A 23,017-nucleotide genomic window follows, 5' to 3' on the forward strand; every position below is an offset into this window, starting at 1 on the left:
GTGACTTCTCATCTCTTGATGAGCTTTCTCCCGCGGATTGTGCTTTTTTTATTTTATTTTTTTTTTAGCACTCCAAGAATTTCTGGACATGGTGGGGGTGTTACTACTATTTTTAAAAACCTTTTAAAAACCTATTTTAAAAACAAAAAAAATACATACAGATGTGTATTCCAGTTTTGAGGTGCAGTTATGAGGATCGACATGGGGGGCCTGTATTATGTGCACTGATTTTCAGGCGTCCGAAATGTAATAAGGGTTTTATTCAAGAATCCTCTGAGTTCCTATCTAATAGTGTGTCTCGTTGTGATAGACTGTTGATTCTTGGAGACGTTAATATTCACCTTTGCTGTCCGTCTAAACCTTTGGTGAAAGAGTTTTTATGTCTCATTGAATCTCTAAACCTCTCACAATTAGTTTTTAGCCCTACTAAAAATTTGGTGGATTTGGTGTTGTCACATGGCTTTCCCGTAATAAATCTGAGAGTGATTGATGCTGCTATTTCAGACCATTTGCCAATTGTGTTTGAACCGGTCGGTGTTTCTGCACCTCCACTGGCTTTCAGTCTGTGAGTTATTCTCGTTTCATTCAACCTTCCAATTTATTTTCAGAGTACTATCAAGCTAACTTTGTGGATGCTGTCTTCTTTGACAAATTAAACATTGAAGAAATGGTGGAAGTTTTTACTAAATCCTGCCCCGTTTCTATAGACTCTGTTGCGCCCCTTAAGCCCAGGAAAGCAAAGGGAAAGGACACCGCTTAGTCTTGGTTAAATGATATCACCCGCTCTCTTAGACAAGTGTGGCAAAAGGCTGAGCGAAAGCAGAAAAAGACAAACTCCAAGTCTCGTACAAATGTTTAACTGCATGCTTAACCAGTTGCCAAAGTTTGGTGAACGAGGCTAAGTCTAAATTCTTCTCCAAACTCATCACTGAAAATGCTAACCGGCCAAGAATTTTGCTTAAGACAGTTGATTCAGTGCTAAATCCTTTATCAGCCCCTTGCCTTGTTGCATCTCAGGAAACCTGTGAGAAGCTTTTCAGAGTTTTTGATACTAAAGTCTTGGAGATCAAGTCTTCCATTAATCCATCAACATATGATCCCCCTTTGATTTGTTCACCAACAGATTCACTAACTTGTTTTCATCCAGTCACCTCTGCTCAGCTATCGTTTCCAAGGCTAATTGCTCCAGTTGTGAGTCAGATGTCATCCTAACTCGTCTTTTCAAGGAAGTGTTTATAACCTTGAGCCCAGCTGTATCAGGTATTATTAATAGTTCTCTAGCAAATGGAGATGTACCTGCTAGTTTTAAACATGCTGTGGTTCACCCTCTGCTCAAGAAATCCCATCTTGTCCCATCTATCCTCAGCAATTTTAGACCTATCTCTAAATTGCCTTTTATTTCAAAGCTCTTAGAGAGAGTTGTGTATCGTCAGTTGAGTTCCTATATCAGCGCGTCCAATATTTTAGATACATCTCAGTCGGGTTTTAAATCAATGCACAGGATGGAAACTGCACTGTTGAAGGTCAGTAATGACCTGTTGCAAGCTCTCAATACTGGATTGCATGTTGTGCTTGTCTTGTTGGATTTAAGTGCTGCATTCGATACCATCAATTATAGAATTCTGTTACATCGGTTGGAAAATGTGGTGGGTATTTGGCATGTTGCCCTGCAGTGGATGGCCTCTTACCTCAAAGACAGAACCTTCTCAGTGAGCATTGGGAAGTTTTCTTCTTCATCGGCTCCCCTATTATGCGGTGTGCCCCAAGGGTCCATTTTAGGCCTTCTTCTTTTTTCACTTTATATGCTCTCCTTGGGTGCTATTTTTAAGAAATACAAGATCCAGGTCTCCAGCTGTTTTTAATTTAGGTTCTATTTCTGACAGTGTTCAACCAAATGTAAGAAATCTTGGGGTTAAATTTGATTCGTCACTAAAATTAAATTCCACAGCACTGCTAAAAGCATTTTTTCCTTGAGTTAATCCTCAAGAAGTCAAACAGAGCTAAATTAAGATCTTCTTTTTTTTTTTTTTTTCCTCACACAAGATGTTTTGAAATTGTTATCTGCCGTTAAAACAGAACTCCAGGCCGAGTAGTGGTGTGTCGTTCGTGAATGAGTCAACTCTTTGAACCGACTCTTTGAGGTGAACAGCGGTTCTTCTGCTGAAAATTAATCAGTATTATGTATTCGTGATCCTCAAATATATTTAATCACAAACAGTGCGACCGTGACTGGAATTCATGTACTCTGATCTAGTCTAATCTGATCACCAACATCTTAGAGGTACAGGTAGAATATAATGATTTAGAGCCAGTTCTAGTGATTTGTTAAGAAGTGTGTGTGAGTCTGTGTGACTCAGGCAGCATAAGTGTTATAATATTACAATAATGTAGTGTATTGGGGAGATGAATATTAGGATAAAAGGACAAGAATCATTGAATGCTTGTGTACTTGTAATAAACGATAAGAGTAGACACAGCAGCACAGTAATAGTGGGTAAGATTTTTCCCCACAGAACTTTCTGGTCTATTTTGGCTTAATGCACTGAACGTGGACAAACTGTGTAGACAAACCAAATTTCAGAGCAAATCATCGCTGTATGATGAAGAAGTTCTGATGTAATGGATTGTCTTGCAGCATGGATGTTTTGCTGTTGTTTACAGTATGTAGTTACTGACATTATTGATTTGGAAACTGTGTACATGTGGGTTCTTTCACACTAAGATCATGCAGTAGTCACTTACAAACGTGAATGTGGATTCTGAAGGCAGAAAATTTGTGACTGAAGTCTTGTAAATGTAAATGTAGCACAATGTGTGGTTGTTGTTGCCATTTGATTAATTAATGATGCAGAGAGTTAGGGACAGAAATGGAAAGATATGTAAAACAAATCAGTAAAACAAGCTAGTCCCATTAAGCTACACTATATGACCAAAATTATATGGAAACCTGACCATCATATCTGTATGTGCTTGTTGAACATCCCATTCCAATGTTAGTCACAACGTTGCTGAAGTAACAGCCTCCAATCTTTTGGGAATGCTTTGCATGGCTATGGGGATTTGTGCTCATTCATCCACAAGAGCATTAGTGAGGTCAGGCTCTGATGTTGGGTAAGGAGGACTGGAGTGCACTTGGCGTTACAGTTCATCCCAAATGTGGTCGTTGAGGTTGAGGTCAAGGCTCTGTGCAGGCCACTTGAATTCTTCCACTCAAACCTTGGCAAAATATGTCTTTGAGGAGCTCACTTTGTGCACATAGGCACTGTCATGCTAGAACAGGTTTGATGTTTCCCGGTAGAATCGGAATCGAAACAGCTACTCTGTGCTCAGGACTTTTGAGCTATAATGGGAAGAGGCTATTATAAGATATAGTAGTGCCCAGTAAAAAAAATAAAAATAATAATGTGATACAAATAACAATAAATTACATTTCAGACCTCAAATTATTGAAAATCCCTTGTGATCTTTGTAGATTGACTCTCTGTGTGGGTTTAGTCCTCCAGCAGAAAATATTAAGGCTCCTAGTGTAGTCTTACTTCATTGTATGTCTGAGAAAATCGCCAGCCTCTTGGTTCCATGACACAGAAATCTCTTCTGTAGTGTGATTCATGCCGTCATCAGTGTCTCCATTCAGCAGGAAACCAAACATTAAAAGCTGGTATCAGGTATCAGTTTTGTAAAGATATTATATATTTACTAGATGGGTATTTACATGTGCCACAATGGTATGGAGTCAAGAGATCATACAATTTCCACAAAAATGTTCTGTAAGGTGTTGTGGTAATGAGGAGAGTTATCAGGGAAGGATGTTGTTAAATAATTATTGTCCCTCAGGCAAGGATAGAAGCCCACTGTTGATTATGCCCTGACCTTCTACACCTTGGCAGCTGAGAAGAGACTAAATGAACAAGCGTTAAAACTGGCTTCTGCCAAGGTCTCATTGAGGTCTCAGTTGCAAGGATAATTAACTCACCTTCTCAGAGTTCATTAACTCTCCACGAGACTGGACAATCTCCATTAGCCAAGAGTCCTCCCTCAGAGAACATTACCATTTTCCCAACCACCGTCACAGGTGTAGCCTGGGGGAGGAACTGACTGAGGAGAACCTCTTATACTTCATACAGTATTTATTCATGAAGCATAGAAACCTCTGAGCCCATCTACATATTCTGATCACTGTGTTATGTTTGTTTCAGCACTGATCGAATCTGAAGTTAGTCAGCTGCGACCTCGCATAACAGTAGCATATCCATAACCCTTGTCCTTTGCTTACCCCCTCTTTCTTTCAAGAGAAAATACATGCACTTTTCTCTTCCATAGTGTAACCTGGGTATTATGTCTAGTCTCATAAGACCAGGTTTATCTTCAATCTCCTTGAACAATCCACTATCTCATTAAATGATGTGGAATTGGCAGTTTGGAGTCTCTGATCTCTCTCAAAATTTTTCAATCTCACCTGCTGTTTCACTTCACCCAAGTAAAAAAAATCTTGATAATGGCAAGAGCTACTCCTTCAGTCCAAACACAAAAAAAACATGTTGTAAGCACAGTGGCATGATTACCTCCTTACAAACAAGGGGATGGATACAAGGTGCTTACAGATATCAAAGTAAAGCTTACCCCCTAGTTCCAAACATTTAGAATTTACTAGACTTGGGAAACAATTGGCCTACAACGTCTCTCTCAAAGCTGCCAGCAATTTAGGAAAAAAAGCCTGCCATTCTTAGACTACAGCAGCTTGAATTCAATCACAGTAAATTTATTGATATCTTTTACACTTGATACTAACTGCTCTAGAAGAATATTTAGAGCTGCATTATGCTTTTAATGTGAAATGTAATGGTAAGGAAAACAAATGCAAAACTGTCTTCATCACCAGTTCAGGTGTCATGATAGTGTGGTCAGTGACCCTTTAGTAACCATTTAGGTTATAGGCTTTCTACATTATCAGCCTTTTTCAAGCCTAAACCTCTACCTGTGGTATATAGTTGATTTATCGTTTATAATGATTACATCTCCCAGACCCCCAGATGTAATCCACCTTCTTACCAGATTGGTGTGTCCAGTCAGATGAGACATCAAGGAGGAAAGACAGAGCCACAACTCAGTTCTCAGATCCAGTTCCTTCCAAAGTTTCGTCCTCAGGTCCATCCATGACCACCTTATCTATAAGGTTTACATGTCTGTAACATTCAGGCATCCAGATATGAAATACACTGACTGGTGAGGAGCTACTTCTTCTACCAGTCGTTGGAAGCAAGCCAAATTAGTAAAAGCCTGACAATCTACACTCAATCCAAAACCTCCAGAGAACTGCCTGTCAGTATCCTCGGGCTCTGCCTGTCCTGAATCAAACCTGATCTACCTGCATCCCAATTTTTGAACCTTACTAATTACTATCAACAAATTTTCCAAAGCCTACCAGTTGACTCCCCAGAAGAAACACTCTACATCTGTGGAGATTTCAGAAGCCCCTTTTCATGATGTCAATTAGCTGTTCAGACTCCAAGAAGAAATTGTATCCGGGGTGTTCAATTTACCAGTCATATCCAGTTTACCAGCACCTTCACTTTGATGCCAGTTTTTCTTGTTGTTATGACTCTGAATTTACCTGAAAGGTAGAATAGATCCACTAGTAGGTCAACAGGTTTCTCAGTACTTGCTGCAGCAGTGCACAACGTGAATGGACCTGCTAGTTGCCTTGAACCCCACTCTTAAAAACAAGCACAAACCAAACTTTTCCCATTGTGTGCGTAGAGTACTAGTCAAGATTTCAAGATTTTATTTATTTGTCACTGCCTGTGAAGAAGTCCAGGATCCAGTCACAGAGGGGAGCATTAAGGCCAAGGTGCTTGAGCTTGGAGGCCAGTCTGTGTGGGACTGTGGTATTGAAGGCTAAGCTATAGTCTATAAACAGCAGCCTCACATAGTTCTCTTTGTTGCTGTCGGTGTCGGTGAGGATGAGGGTGGTGTGTAAGACATAAGAGATCACATCCTCAGTAGACCTATTGGGGCGGTACCTCAGTCATTCTTCTTCCAAATATTTAACCTTGTGTATAAATCCCATGGTGGTGGGACATTATTATTATTCAAACTATATTGCAATCATACCATATAGCAGTACAGTTATAATAGCAATTTGTCCTTATTGTTCAGTCCTGCTGAGCAAATTCAGGGACTGCGGGATACACTGGCTGCCTGGGGCTTTCACCTGAGTGTGAAACAGTTTGAACTCATGGTAGTGCCTCCAGACAGCTTTACTAGGACTAACAATCAGAGATGTCACCATTTCATGGGCAGATCTGTGATAACAGTGTAGATAGCTAAATCTGTGTGTTTAACCAATAATATATTAAAGAGTAACTATTTACAATGAATGTGTATCGGTTATTATTGAAATTATGAATTACACACTCCCTCATTCTTTTTATTGCATCCTGCTTTGTATTTTTCCTGTTCTAGCATTATCCTACTCTCCCTCAGCCTCTCTTGCTTTATCTCGTCCTGGTTTAATTCAGTCGTATATCTTTTTTTTTCCCCTTTCATATGCTTGTACATTAAACATCAGACATGTAATGCTCTTAAATAATACACAACACCCCTCTCTCTATGAAGCAGAAGGGTTTTTGAGTTGGTAGAGCACTGTGAAGCTGTCAGCTGTAGTTTTGGGGCTGTAACTGCGGTCACTTAGCTTAGTGGTACAGAAAGAAAATGCCCTGAGGGCATCAAAACTGCCCTAACCTAGTTTCAGTGATGAGCAGAGTACAGGGGGCTGGGCATCTGAACTCTCAGACACACTATGATGCACAGTTATAATATTCTCTCCTTTTTTGGTCTATTTGTTTTCTCTTTCTTGCTTAATTATTTCTTACACTCTGTGTTAAGGTCTGCTTAACTATAACGTAATGTGTTACTGCTGTTTTGTATGTTAGAATCCACTTGCATATGAACTGTATCACAAGCATACACACATATACACATACAGACAGGTGACAACTTAAAGGAAAATATAATGTCGAGCTGTATTGTACCATGGAGGACATTTTGCAGTCATGGTTTGGGTCTGCTTGTCCACTTAGAAGGTAGAGTCACAGCAAATTAATACAAAGTTCTTCTGACTGTTCATCTTTATAGTGATGGGGGCGCTCTCTTCTAGGATGACTCCACCCCATCCACAAGGCACAAGGGCTCACTGAATGGTTTGAGGATGAAAATGACCTTCACAGTCACCAGATATCAACCCAAACGAACACCTGTGGAAGATTTTAGACCAATGTGTTAGACATCATTGATGAGAATAGAATCGAAGTTGTTCTGGTGATTCCTGGTGGCCCAAAACCTTACTAACACACTTTATTTTTCTTCATTAAAGGGGTCATATGATGCGTTTGAATGGTTTCCTTTTCCTTTAGTGTGTAATGTATCTGTTTGTGCATGTATAAGATTTGCAAAGTTACAAAGCTCATAGTCTTCCACAAAGGGATTTATTCTAACAGAGAACACTGCTCCAGACCTGCCTAAAACACCTCGGTACAAGTCCAGATATCACTTCTGCAAACGTCTACGTCACAATTTGAAAAATCAGCATAATGCCGCCTTCATTTTAAAATTTTTAATTAATTAACATTTTTTTTTCAATTATATTTCATGTTGTCACTTCAGAACCTAAAGTTGTTACAGTGAGGAAGACAAATTAGACCATTATAACATGGTATCTGAAAGGTAAGAGAGTTGCAAAATAAAAACTTATCACTATGAAACGTTCCGCTCAAATCGTGCTTGCAAAGTCGGTTCCGATTAATCTGCGTGATCATCTGCATTTTCAGAATCTGACTCGGGCTCGAACTGATACGGTAAAATCGACGACATTAACTCTGTTTATTATTGCTTTAGAATAAAGCCTTGGAAGCTGAAGCTCGCAATTATGGTAAGGGGCGTTACACGCTTCCGACACACGCTTGAGGTTTTTGGCCAATCACACTGCAATGGGTCAGCTGGCCAATCAGAGCACTTTGGGCTTTTCGGAAGGAGGGGCTTTGGAGAAACCGGAACTCAGTCAGAACGTTTCAGACAGACTGGGAATAGAGGTACTGCAATAATGTACAGTATGAGAAAATTAATGTGTTTTTTTTTTTTAGCATTAAAGCATGTTAACCTATTCTATTACACCGAATAAACACAATAATGAACTTTTAAAATCCTCATATGACCCCTTTAATTACTTCATCGACCTTATTGAAACTTGAGATTGAAAAGTTTAGAGTGCTTAATGAAAGATATTATTTTTTACACACGTACACACACATGATCTTTGCTCCAGATGTTTGATGCAGCTGTGAGCCACTGTGTCTTAATTATCATGTCTGCTGCTTTTTTTTCTCTCCCTCCCTCTCTCTCTCCCTCACTTTTGGCATCAGCATCAGTCAGTCCTCTTCTCATCCTGATCCTTCTTTCCTTATCCTCCTTATTCGTGTCCTCCTCCCACCAGAGGCTGCTTTATCACTTTATAGTGTCCGGTAATGTGACGTCTTATCTCACCACTTCAGCACTAGCACAACTCTAACCACTCTCATATTTTCAGACTCGTCCTGCTGCACTTTTATGAAGCACAGCCCGTGCAGTTTAATTCAAGATCATCATCTGTCTCATACAATGAAGTATATAAGAAAAAAAATAATATATATATATATATATATATATATATATATATATATATATATATATATATTAGATTTCATTTGTGTTTGCTGTAAAAACACACATTTATTGAAAATGTAAATATACAGATAGTTCTGCTTGAGAGAATATGTATTAAAATGCAAATTGTAAGCATGTCTAGTATTTGTTTTGTTTATGCAGTGATGAACTGTGAGGTTTTCATGCACCTGTGCATTTTGTGTAATGCAAAAGAGAAAATCGAATAGAAAAAAAGCTATCTCTTATATAATACCAAGCATAAGATTAGTGTGCTTAGCACGGTCACATCCGCGAACAGATGTGAGTCTGCCTGCAGGTCATGACCATTTGCTCTATACGTAATGTGCGGTTGATGTGCTCCGTGATCGAGAGGTGCTCAGTGAGAATTAGCTGCAAATCTCATAGTTTGGTTTTCTGGATGCAGTTTTGTGAAGAAACATCTTAAAAAGACACCAGAACCCCCCTCTCGGGCTATAGCTAGTTTTAGGGGTTTTATTTTTCTATCGTTTTTTTTCACCTAACAAACCCCCCACCCTTTCGGAGGACAGAAATACAGATATTTCATAATCTATGATCTCTATGAGTTCCCTGGGATACGCTCCAGGCTCCCCGGGACCCTGTGTAGGAAAAGCGGTACAAAAAAATGTATGAAAAGGTGGATGAATGTCTGCTATGGCTTTGATGTGGTGTGGCTGTTGTAAGAAATCTATTGTGAAGTGATTCACTGGTGTATGAAGGTGATGAGTGGTGTCTAAATAGAATTGAATTCTCTAGTTTTATTTTTGATTGCGGCAGTTAACTTTGCCATCATTAAGTAATCGATTGTTACGTCTTCCTTTGTGTGAGATTGATGTTCTTCTTTGATTTCCAGTTTATTGTTCCAGTTTGTACACTGGAAAACCGGATAGTTCATTTAACTCAAAAAATTTGAGGAAACTAATTACCTCAAATTTTTTAAGTTGATAAATCAATTTCTTTAAGCCAAATACACTTAAATATAACAAAAATTTTACTCAAACTTTGTAATTTAAAATTCATTTTTGCTATATTTAAGTGTATTTGACTTAAAGAAATTGACTGCAACAGATAAAGCGTTAATGTTTTGTTGTCTTCATACCTAGTATACGTAGTAAATGCCCAACGCTAATAATATATGTGTGAAGAAACTGAATTTTAGCTACTTGTTCTCATATAAGCAACACATCTCTCTTTGGCTCTGAAACAGCCTGCTGGCTCCACTCCATCCTTCCAGTGTGATCGCTCATAAAAGTACTCTTAAGACGTCAGATTGGTGTCAGAGTGAAAGACAGCGATGCCTGTGAGCCGAGACGTGGGCTTCCACCACATCTGCTGTGTGCACACGGACAGCCAGCCAGGAGCGTAGCTGTACTGATATACCAGGCGCTCATACTGGTAGAGGTCAGCTGTGTATAATATTACTGTATCTGTGTGTTGGAGTGTGATTCGAATGTTCCCTTGTTGTTTGTACAGGGGAGAACTCGAATGTGTGTTTAAATTACGTTTAATTTCTGATTTGCTTGTGTGATTCCATGTATTATAATCTGTACTGTGTATATTTGAACATTACAGCGATTGTTGTGGACAGTGTTACGTTTTATTGTAGCGATAATGTTAATGCTTGCTCGAGGTCTTCCAGTGTGACCTGTTGAGAGGGGTTTTTATTTATGTATTGTGAATGTGTGCTGCAGTGATGATGTAACACAAAACAAGTAGAACTCTGCGCTAAAGGCGTTTAAAGTCGTTTAAGTACTGCAAAACATGGAAATGTTTTGGATTCCATAATTAAGTTGTGCTTTAATTAATTTTTTTTTTTAAATCTAAAAGTAATAAATCAAACTATTAATTAAATCCGGAATGCTAAAATAGATCAAGTGTAACCTGAAAACTTGTTAAAAATTTTTCTTTCTTTTTAAAGCATAGCAAAATGTCATGGTTAGGATTACAGCACTGGCATTTTAGCACACTTTACTTTATTGGATGCTTAATAGTGCTGCAAGAAGCAGACAAAAAGTGACTCTTACAGTCTCAGTTTGAAGAATATTCTATATATCACACAGAAAAAGTGTCCGCTTTAGAGTTGCTGCTGCGTGAAAGCATTGCATTTAAAAAATAAAAAAAAATTACGTAGCTGTATGTGAAATATCCTAAGCAATGTTTATCAAGCGTTGCTCATCGATCCATTTAAATGCTAAATGTTCTTTCAAGTTTCCAAGTCCAAATCCAGACTATCCATTTTTATTCCGTAATTGGCTCCCCAGCTACTCGTGTGAACTTGCTTATAGAGTGCCAGACAGCTGTGGGTCAGAGTGAATCTGCATAAGATAAATATGATGTGCACTGTATCTCTCTCTCCTTCTCACCTGGCTTCTTGTGACTGTCTAAATAGAGCATGAGTTGTTTATTGCTAGCCGGAGCCTGGGTCTGGGTGTAGCAGTTGGTCATTAGATTAAGACGAGGGAAACATCTGGATGAGATACAGTTCCAATGAACCAGCAGTTGCAGAGCAAGTTCGAATAGTCTGAATGGTAGTAAATAGTCTGAAAATGTAAATATCATCCCCTCTGAAAGTATTGGAACAGCAAGGCCAGTACTATTGTTTTTGCTATACATTGAAGACATATGGGTTTGAGCTTAAAAGATGAATATGACGATAGATCAGAATTTCAGCTTTGTTGATATTTCGATCTGGATGTGTAGATGTGGCTGACCACCCAATTTTTAGATGAGCTGTGGGAACAGATAGTCTTAAAGTAAATAACAGTTCATATATGGTGGCATATCCCTTGCTTGCAATAACTTCATCAAACCGGTGACCCACTGACATCACCAAAATGTTGAATTTTCCTTTTGCAATGGTTTCCAGGCTTGTTCCAATAGTTTTCCTCACCTACAAATGTGGTCTGATACACAATGTGCTATGTTCTATGACATCTACATATAAACACCAAGAAATAAAAGCTGAAACTCACTTCTCATATTCATCTTTTAATCTCAAACTCAAATGTCTTCATTTAAGTACATATGTTAAATATTTTTTCAGTGTCTGAATAGTTATTCCCTCCATTCTAAGTGGTAGCGCTGTGCTTGTAACCAGAAGGCTGTCAGTTTGAATGAGTGAAGGTCACTGTCTGGTACTAAACTCTCAGCTACTCATCTATCTATATCCTGCAATTGCATTTCGCTTCATTAAAATCACTTTGGATAAAAGCATTGCTCATCAAACAAAAGGTAAATGTTCGTTCATGAAAATATGCCAATAATTATGACCCTAATTACATGCAGGATAATAGGCTAATGAGAATTAATATCCATTACTCCAGTGATCCATTCCAAGCTCAAACTGAACTGTAGTTTTTTTTTTTTTATTTCTGAAGAACCATAATGAGAGACTAGCTGAAATATGACCAAGGGAGTGGACTGTCAAAATATTTAGCATGGTCATAAACCGCTAAGATGATAATATCCTCTGAGTGTCAGTCATAAACTTCTCATCTGGACTACCCGTAGACATGAATAAAGCCAAATGTTTTCAGATTTTCCAAGCACAGCCCGAGGGACATGAACACACTATTGTCATACTCTGTAAACCACACTTTTTACTGAGTTATGGGAGAAAAAATATCCTCTATAATATGATGTTCATGACCTGCTGTAAGTTGCCCTGATGGTATTCGATAGCGATTTATGGTCAGCGCCTGTATCAGGTCGTTTCGGAGGGAAATTAATACGCATATGTTAACAACATCATCACACCACAACATAAAGATGTCCAAATAAGTTCATCCTAAAGCCTAAAGTCATTTATCTAGAGAACTCGTGATAGCTGCTAGTGACTAATAGGAGCTGCTGGTGAGATTCTCTGTATTTTTGCATTTTAAGAGAAGCTCACATAATCTGTCTTTTTATCCTCTGGTATATGTTTAAGCTGGCATGCTTCCACCACCACATTCGTGCCAAACTTTGACAGGTTGAAGAATAGATAAGAAAAATACACAGATTAGATAACAAAATCCACCGAAAAAACTAAACAAAACACACCACAGTAAACAGAATGAATGTGAAATTGTAAATAAATAAATAAATAATGTCAGTTCAGGTTAAAAATGCACTCTGGCTTCCACATCACTGATCAAGTGAGTGTTCGCACCTGGAGCTGAGTCAGTAAAAGCCAGCGCACATGGGACTGTTTTGTAAAGTGTTTGGATTAAGGAGAGCCATTAATGCACAAGGCTGTAACTGTTCATTGACGTGAGTCAGAGTCAGGAAAGGGCAGAGACGTACTCTGATATGATAATGACACCAGACACTTTGTCTGCAACTTGTTTCAGTAGCACTCACACACACACACACACACACACACACTCACACACACACAGACGGGACTCCACTCACACGATGTGACGGCTAGACTATCATTTCTTTTGTATCACATCTCCATAACAACAGCTTGAGTGGCTCAGAGAGAGAAAGGGAGCTCCACAGAGTTTCTGTCCCTCACAGTGCGGATGGAGAAAGTGGCATTGCAAGTGTGTGAGGGCTTGTGTGAGTCACTCGGATGACAGTGGTAGAGCTGGATAAGGGTTCGAGGATTGTGATGTGCAGGATACTATCAAAGGGAATGCAGTGATTGGAAAACGGTTACCTCAGCACATGGTGAGAAACACACAGCTTTTTAAAATTATTATTACTATTATTATTATTATTATCATTTTGGCAGAGCGTGTGTGTGTGTTGCAGGACTTGGGAAGTTATATAACAGTCAGTAAGATGGGAAATTGTGGAACGGTGCAGGTATTTTGTCATCGACTGATATGAGTAAAACCATTTTCAGCTGTTCATTCTAGAAAGAAAATTAATAGCATATTACATGATCTGATATCTGATATCATACAGCATATAGAATATCATATTGCTTTTAATGCACGTGATTTCATGTCTATCTGTCTGCACATGTGTAGCTACATTGTGTGTCTTCAGTATTATATCAGAGTGTGCAATGCAGTGACACACACACACACACACACATGCTCACTCGCTGCTTCTGCTGCTCTCTGTCTGAGCTGAGCATTTCATTTGGTCTGTCCTTGGGTTTGTGAAGCAAGTTCGTCTTTTTCAGGATCATTTATACTTTAGTATAGTATTGTGGACATAACAGCTCATGGCAAACGATGAAATGGTAACTTTACAAACAGCTACGTCTAAGTGGATTACTTGAAGCCCAACAGCGTTTCTATTTATTTATTTATTTATTTTTCCCTCCTGAAGGTAGTGAGCTTAGGGCTGATCATGTGTCAAATCCTGTCATGTATATTGAATTATCACAAGGAGCAGCTAAAGATCAGACCTTACACTGCAAAAAAATGACATCTTAGCCAGTGGAAATACCTTGATATAATAAAATACAATATAATATAAAATATAAAATGTATCTAGTATTTATGGATTTATGTATTACTTATTATAAGATTATAATAAACCAAATATAAAATTATTAAACCTATTTCAAACCATTTGTACTCATTTCAAACTTGAAATAGTCTTGTTCTATTGGCAGATCATTTTCTGCTCATTTTAAGCATTTGTTTCTAGAAAGAAGCAAAATGATCTGCCAATAGAATACGAAATCTACGAGCCTGAAATGAGTAACAATGTCCAGAAATAGGTTTAATGATCTCATATTTGGGTATTTGTAATCTTTTAATAAGAAATACTAGATAAATTCGCATAAATTTTCGCTTGCTAAGATGATTTATTATTATGTTTTGCTTTGTAGCGTTATTAACACATTATTAACCTATTATTAGGTTATTAGCATCAATGAAAATTGGAGAGATACACTGAAATATCTCTGTAAATCAGATTCATGAGGGGTTTTTCTTTTTCTTTCATTTTTTTTTTCTCTTCCCTTTAACAACAACTGTATGAAATGCACTGGAGCACTCCAGGTTGTGAGTGCACTTTAAATTTGCTCTTGTTTGAGAGTTTAGCATTGTGAGAATTAATTGTACAGTTTGTTTTAGTTTTAAATATTGTAATGTCTACTGATTGTCTATGTAAGTATCTTGCGTTTATGTGTATATAAAGCTGCTCTGTTTCACCACGTTATCATGAGCGTAAAATCAGTACTGATGTTAGTATCAGACAGACCCTAGTTCACAGTTAAAGTGTGGCTTTATTTGAAAACAAAAAAAAAAGAAAGAAAGAAATAAGACCAGGTTATAGATGTACATTTATGGCATTTGGCAGACAACCTTATCCAGAGAGACTTACAGAAGTGCTTTGAGTTTCTATCAATAAATACATCCTGATACTGGTTCACTAGGTCACAGACTAAGAATACCATCAGTCTAAAAACTCTGTTACGGAGGTAATAAAGTAAGCTTATATACTATACAGTGCTAATTTACAGTAAGAACTTCAGGAAGAAGTAGGTCTTTAGACGTCGTTTGAACTCAGCTGTTTGGACATCTAGTGGAAGTTCATTCCAGCACCCAGCTGCCAAGACAGAGAAGCGCCTTGATGCATGCGTTCCTTCTACCCTAGATGAACACTCGTGTTTGATTCGAATTCGTTTAGGATTATAAACAATCCCCTAAATGAGTGCTTGAATCGTTCATATGAAATGTTATGCGTTCGGGCAGTTCCAGCATTATGGATGTGACATTTGCACTCACACTGGCTAACAAAATGCCTCACAGCAGAGACAAGCTTAAGATCAATTTGCACGTCATTGTCATTTAACCTCTTAAAGACGATGCAGACTTATCTTCAGCATTATGGATGAGACGTTAATCAGATAAACTTTTATGGGAGACTCCACATTTCCTAAAAAATCTCTGTGAAGTCCATTGCAGAAAGCACCATACGTATAACACGAGAGAGACTTGAATAAACACGAAAGGTGTAGATTTTTTTTTTAAAAATGGTGTTTTTCCATAGTAAGGTTCACATTTGTGTGGAATTGTCCGTTTTCATATTTGTGCAATCGCCCCCGTAGTGGACTATGGGTACAGAGTTTAACTTGTTAAAGTGAGACTAGTTTTGTTTCTTTCCTGAATATTATATGTATTGTACGTGTGCGTATGTGCGGGCATGTGTGAATTCATTTATCCTTGTTCCAGGGAAGATGCATAGCTCTGCTACATGCCTTTTGATTTTATCCCATACTGCATTATTTAACTTACACATGTAGATTGCAGTCACTTATCCCCTTCATCTTCCTTCTCTCCCTCTTCCTAACAGGCTAACTTGAAGAAGTTTATGGAGTATGTTCAGCAGAGGAATACTGAGAAGGTTTCAAAGTTTCTGGAGAAAGGCCTCGACCCAAATTTCCATGACCCTGAGACTGGGGGTGAGTCGTGTAATCCTCGCTTTATGGGATGAGAGGTCTCTCAGCTGTACGGTTTAGTTCTGGACCAGTTCTTACAGCTTTTTACAGAACAGTGTCTGTGTTCGTATTTGCACAAAGGAAACATACAGTACTTTACTTAGGAATTAATTTCATATTTGATTTTTTTTCCCGCCCTGATGGTGTATTTTTCCTAAAGAGGAATCAAATTGTGTGTGGCGATATTTGCACACAGTGGCTCCAGTGAAGTTTCATGAGAAATGTTTCATGCACTCAACTTGTTGAGAAAATAGCCCAAAGAGTGAGATTAGATTGTATTTGTTTACTACCTGCAGAACGGCATGTCCAAAAAGTGTCCATAGTGTATGAATGGGTGTTTGAATGTGTGTGTGATTGTGCCCTGCGATGGATTGGCACCCTGTCCAGGGTGTCCCCTGCCTTGTGCCCCATGCCCCCTGGGATAGGCTCCAGGTTCCCCAAGACCCTGTAAAGATAAGCAGTTTAGAAAATGGATGTATGGATGTTTATTACCTTAATGATAATACTTATAATATGCTCAGTTTATGTTGTTTCAAATCTCAGGTCACTTTACAAAGCCAGAGAAAGTTTACAAGGAGAATATAAGATTAAAATTAAGCAAGCAGTGAAAACACTTATATATGTAACTGTGATGCAACTTTAGAGGATAGATTTACCTGTAACTCCGCCTGTACCCACAATCTGCTACACAGATGCCTCCATATGGTGTACATGTGCTCGGACATGAACGCGCTGAGCAGAAGAAAGGGAATGGTTGCTTTATGACAGCAGGATTTATTGCAAATGCTGTGTAGTATGCCACTTTGTGATTTTGTTGGAAGGGCTTGTGTTTAGGAGGGTTGAAATAAAATCAGCAACATGTAATAAAAAAGCCAACATGTAAATTTCACCATTACAAAACACGCAAAACATTTTATTCAGAGTTCATTTCAATTCAATTCAATTCTATTTGTATAGCGCGCTGAACAGAGCACAATGTCGCAAAACAGATTTACAGACATCTATCAATTCAGGATCAATGTTAGATTTATAATTTTATCCCTATTGAGCAAGCCAGAGGCGACGGTGGCAAGGAAAAACTCCCTGAGGTGATACGAGGAAGAAATCTTGAGAGAAACCAGACTCAAAATGGAACCCATCCTCATCTATGTGACACCGGATAGCACGATTATAAATAATTCCCGTCTATAACTGTGTATTACGTGGACAAAAAGTGCAGTCGTATAACCAGGAAATTCATTATAGTTTTAACTTTAATGAAGTCTATTTTGTTGAACCTCTCCACTGTTGACTTGTGCAAAACTGTTCAGGGCTGATATAGTCCAAAGTCATGGTTCTTACTAGTACCAGTACTGCCCAGCTGCCACTGTTGGACCCTTGAGTAAGGCTCTTAATCCTCTCTGCTCCAGGGGTGCTGTATCATGGCTGACCCTGCACTCTGACCCCAACTTCCTGATATGCTGGGGTATGCGAAGAAAAGAATTTCACTGTGCTGTAATGTATACGTAACCAATAAAGACTCATTACTCATTATCATTATCATTATCATTAAGTGTATCTTCAGGCTGTCCAGTATATTTTCAGATATACTTATGATTAACTGCTGGTTTTGGTATCAAAGTCAAAATGTTGGTATTCTGACAGCCCTGTTTATATTTTCTTACAGTATGCAGTGTTTACCTTAAGTACACCATGCTTGGATACCTTAAAAGTGGTTTCTAAATCAAATCTGTTAAAACCTATTATCATTATATGAGCAGCTAATTAACCACTACTATTGAAATAGTAATACAGCAGTACTGAAGTTATAATATGTGGAGTATGCATAACACCAATGGAAAAGCAACATTGCAGGCTAGGATTCATGAAAACACTGCCCAATAACACTGAAGCGTATAAAATGACTGCAATGTGATTTTTCCGGAAACAAGGAAGGAAGTGAAAATATCTCATTTCACAAAATGCAGTAACATTCATGCAGGTAACGTGTCGAAAACTGTGTATCATCTGACGAACAGTATATAATATGCTAGCCCTACATGACACTGAGAAACTGAGTGCATGCTTTTATATCCTCAAGATTGCTGGATGGTGTAAGTCACAGCACATTAATCCAGTCTTATTGAAGCTACTCTGATTCATGTTGACAACAAAGTCCTGCTTATGATATTTAACACTCTTAATGGTTATAATATCTTGCTGATCTCCTGAAGCAGTAAAGCCCATCCCACTTTGCTCAGCTCAAGCAGGTCTACTCTTAATCCCCAGCACCAATCATAGCTCAGCCCTAAACTCTATAATATTCTTGGTCTTGGAACTTAGTTTGACTTTATATGAGTTTTCCAGTTAATTCATTTAGGATGTGGTTTATCATAAATACAACTGTTTGAGCTTTTAATCTTTTCCGTTTAAAGCTATTTTAGTTCTGAAAAAAAAAAGTGCTATATACACGTAAAGATTATTATTGGTTATATGATTATTCCCCACTGTAATATTAACCTGTGTTGGTGCTGAGTGCTAGCTTCTTTTTTTCTTTTCTTTTTGCTTTATATTCAATGAAGAATAATACAGTTCTACTCAGGAGTCCTTTGTAACAGTCAGAGGTGGCTTTATGTGTGTTTATGCATGTGTACACGCTTGTGTTAATTTGCCGGCATGTAAGTGAGATTTAGGCAGCTGGATCAGCTGTAGCTGAATTAGGACTGAGACACTCATATTTTTTAGCACTAGACTTTCAGCGGAGACTGAGAATAGAAGCTGAATTAAAAAGTAATCATGCGTCAGTCTCATGAATTTAGCATATCAGCGTGAGCTATCTAATGCAGTTCTGATGATCATTTCCATTTTGTGTATTTTGGATTAAGTGCACATATTTCATTTTATGCTGTTGTGGGGTTTTTTTTTATGACTAGTATGTGGTAAGATTAATTTCTCAAATGGGTAAGATGAGAGGAAGTGAGAGAGAGAGAGAGAGCACACGAGAGAGAGATAAGGAGAGCGTGTGAGAGAGAGAGAGAGAGTGCAAGAGAGAGAGAGAGAGAGAGAGCAAGAGAGAGAGAGCAAGAGAGAGAAGGAGAGCGTGAGAGTTAGAGAGCGCTAGAGAGAGGAGAGCAAGAGAGAGAGAGCGAGAGAGAGTGAGAGAGAGAAGGAGAACGCACGAGAGAGAAAGAGAATGTGAGAGAGAAGGAGAGCGCGAGAGAGAGAGAGAGAGAGAGAGAGCGTGAGAGAGAGAGAGAGCGAAAGAGAGAGAGAGTGAGAAATGTAGACAGAAAAAAATAATAATAAGAGGAAAGAGATATGGTTCTGCATGAATGATCACGGACTGACCTCTGACAGTGCATTATGGGAAGGCCAGATGACTTTTTATGCAGATTAACTCATCTTTATTCAAGATCGTTCATTCAGTTGTTTTGAATGCGTATGTCTGTGTGCGAGTGTGTCCCAGAGACAAGGACTGTTGACACTGCTGCAGTTCAGATCTGCTGTAAGACTCCCTAAAGACAGGAATATTGTATAACCAGCAACATCCAGCCAGCAGTTGTGATTCCTCTGCCCTGTATTGTGTTGTCTGATTGTGTGTAATATTATAGATTTCTATTATGTAATTCAGTATTCCACAGTAATAAAAGTGTCACTGTCGAAATCAGATCAAGTTTAATATTGCCACATGCCTGTAGGGGACACTGTCAATTGGGAAGCATTTCCAGAGAAACCGTCAGATAAAAACTTTACTAATGTGATATTTGTGTTGTTATCTTACCAGTAGTTAAATGTGTACGAGTGGGCGGTATTGTTTTGTGTGGTTTAAAATTCTAATAGCCCACCTCTTGCTTTTACCACAGTGCTGTTGAAATCTTTATTCTGTTTGGTCAGACAGTCAGTACGTTTACATAGACAGCAATAATCCGATATTAACCCGATTAAGATACTCTGATTAATAAACTAGCATGTAAACAGTGATTATTGATGACCTTAATCCGGCTAAAGTCATACTCGAAGTAAACACAAATGGAATTAAGACGCGTGGAGTACTCCTGTTTTAGTCGCATTATGGAAGTGCATTACAGACATGTACACACCTTAATCACACTATTAACGTCGTGTGGGAGTTTTCACCGCATTTTGCGACAGGACATGTACACACACGGCAGCGCTCAACCGTTTGATGGCAAACAAGAGAGCACGGCTGCGTGCCAAACCGCGTACTTACCTACTATACAAGTAGGCGAGATACATGTATTTCAGCTACTATATAGTAGGTAAGTACACGGTTTGGGACGCAGCCCACGGCTTCAAGCAGTCGTCTATTAGCACCTACAGCATGACAAATAACTAACTGCACTTGAAGCTTTCGTAAAATTAAAATAAAAACACCCAAAACTGTATTCAGTACCATAACGAAGACCAACTGTATGTCGATACGTGAAATTCTGGAGGGAACGTCGGACGTAATGACGTGTGCCGTTAATCGATCTATGTTCTATAACATGTAAAACAGGAACATGAAAGGAATATTCTAAAAGCGACTCATGTAAACACCTTAATCACAATATTGTCTTACTCAGAATAAGGTCAATAATTAGATTACTGCTGTCCATGTAAACGTAGTCACTGATGATTAATTTGCTATAACAGCAGCATGGACAGTAGTTCCTCATTCTGATACGTTACCATTTTTATAGTGACAACTTACACAGGGACATGTATGACAGACAGTCCTCATAAACATTTCTTTTTAAAGTGTGTGTGGAAGTTTTTCATAACATGACAACCTTCTTTTTTTGCGTTATTAGCTAGAGAGAGAGAGAGAGAGAGAGATTATTTTTATACAGTAGCTGTTAAAATATTAGTTGCTTTGCAGACGTTCCACAACTTTAAATGTAACTATAAACAATAAAAAGTATTACGTGTCGTTCCGTAATCATTAAAAAATTGTACGTGATGGCAAATTGCTGTGGTAAAAAAGAGTCACACCCCATCATTGATTATTTTCCTGGAACAGCACACTACAAGACTTTTATTTCTTACTCAACCCTATTCATTCCCAGAAGCCATTGATGCATCCAGACTTACATTCCTGTTTTTTTTTTTTTACTACATGCTTATGACCATCACTGTAGTTAATGACAAATTCATAGCTACTGAATTATACTATTTATGATGAATAACTAATTAATAAGCCATCATAATAAGCTTTGTGTTTGCCTTACCTCGGGGAGAGCGAGAATCTGAATTCCACAATGCTACAGCAATCCATGGATTATAATAGGAAGGTAGACCATCCTTCTCCTCCTTCTCCGCCTGTGAAACAAAACAAAGTGAGGCTATCTTGCTGTCATGTTTTAGATCGTGTATGGTCCGTTTGTCCAGGATTGGAGTGTGGGTGATGTGGCTGTAGCCGAATTAGTAAAAACCGTGTAAAGACTTATTTGTTTTTACATAATAAACTTCTATCCATCCATTTTCTGCACCGCTTATCCTACACAGGGTCGCAGGGAGCCTCGAGCCTATACCAGGGGATTCGGGGAACAAGGCGATGGACACCCTGGACAGGGTGCCAAATTATCACAGGGCATAATCACACACACATTCACATACTACGGACAATGTAGAGATGTCAGTCAGCCGACAACACATGTCTTTTGGACTGGGGAGGAAACCGGAGTACCCGGAGGAAACCCCTGAAGCACGGGGAGAACATACAAACTCCGCGCACACAGGGCGGAGGCGGAAATCGAACCCCCAACCCCGGAGGTGCGAGCAAACGTGCTAACCATTAAACCACCATGCTCCCCATAACTCAATAAATAAATGCTTCTTATTGTTATCCTATTATCTTATCCTATTTGTCGACGTGTATGACAAAAGTGTGTGCGTGTGTGTGTTGATGTGTGCATAGAGTGTCCATTAACGATGGCGGCTCAGTTAGAAGGCTGTGCAGAGCTCATTAAGTTGCTGAAAGGTGGAGGAGCTCACCTGGACTTCAGAACCAGAGATGGCATCACTGCTCTCCACAAAGCTGTGCGCACAAAAAACCACACAGCTCTGATAGTAAGTACAATACACTGTGTGCACAAGTGATGCTTCTTATATGGGATCAAAGTCAGTGCCCTCATGTACTTATAAAGGAAAATCAAAAGCAGTGTTTGGATAGAGAGAGAGAGAGAGAGAGGGAGAGAGGGAGGGAGAGAGAGAGAGAGGGGGAGAAAGAGAGAGAGAGAATTAGAGAGAGAGAGAGTTAGAGAGAGAGAGAGAACGGGAGAAAGAGAGGGAGAAAGAGAGAGAGGGGGAGAAAGAGAGAGAGAGAAAGAGGGGGAGAGAGAGAGAGAGAGAGAGAGAGGGGAGGGGGAGAAAGAGAGAGAGAGAAAGAGAGGGGGAGGGAGAGAGAGAGGGAGAAAGAGACAGAGAGAGAGGGGGGGAGAAAGAGAGAGAGAAAGAGGGAGAGAGAGAGAGAGAGAAAGAGAGAGAAAGAGAGAGAGGGGAGGGGGAGAAAGAGAGAGAGAAAGAGGGAGGGAGAGAGAGAGAGAGGAGGAGGGGGAGAAAGAGAGAGAGAGAAAGAGGGAGAGAGAGAGAGAGAGAGGGTTTGTTTGTGATTTCTTTCCAAACCTGAGGGATTTGAATGTCTCCTGCTGAGGTACAGAACCAATTTGTTGTTCTGCTGTTTTGTTCTAGACAGAAATATACTTCTGCCTCTTTTATAACTAAAAGAAATAGTTACCAAGGCTAATCCTATATACTGTACAGTATATCACATCATTTAGGTCATTGAACACACAATGCCATTATTATTACACTCCATAAGTGGGAGATAAAGTGTAAACAAAACATAAATAAAGATTGTACTAACAGGATATTAGAGACATTTTTAGGCACACAGGCCATAGACATTTCCCTCAATGACCTAAAAAGCGG

General features: G+C 38.9%; 1 protein-coding gene across 1 annotated transcript in view; it reads left to right on the plus strand.

Annotated features, from left to right (window-relative positions):
• The window catches only part of LOC128606957 (SH3 and multiple ankyrin repeat domains protein 3-like), a 64,905-nt gene that overhangs the window by 20,256 nt on the left and 21,632 nt on the right, over window positions 1-23,017 (plus strand). Inside the window, exons 2-3 of the mRNA XM_053623533.1 lie at window positions 15,961-16,069; window positions 22,005-22,156. Of these exons, the coding sequence (XP_053479508.1) occupies window positions 15,961-16,069; window positions 22,005-22,156 (261 nt within the window). The remainder of the gene's footprint in view (window positions 1-15,960; window positions 16,070-22,004; window positions 22,157-23,017) is intronic.

This window comes from Ictalurus furcatus, chromosome 4 (genome assembly GCF_023375685.1).
Source record: "Ictalurus furcatus strain D&B chromosome 4, Billie_1.0, whole genome shotgun sequence".
NCBI lineage: Eukaryota > Metazoa > Chordata > Actinopteri > Siluriformes > Ictaluridae > Ictalurus > Ictalurus furcatus.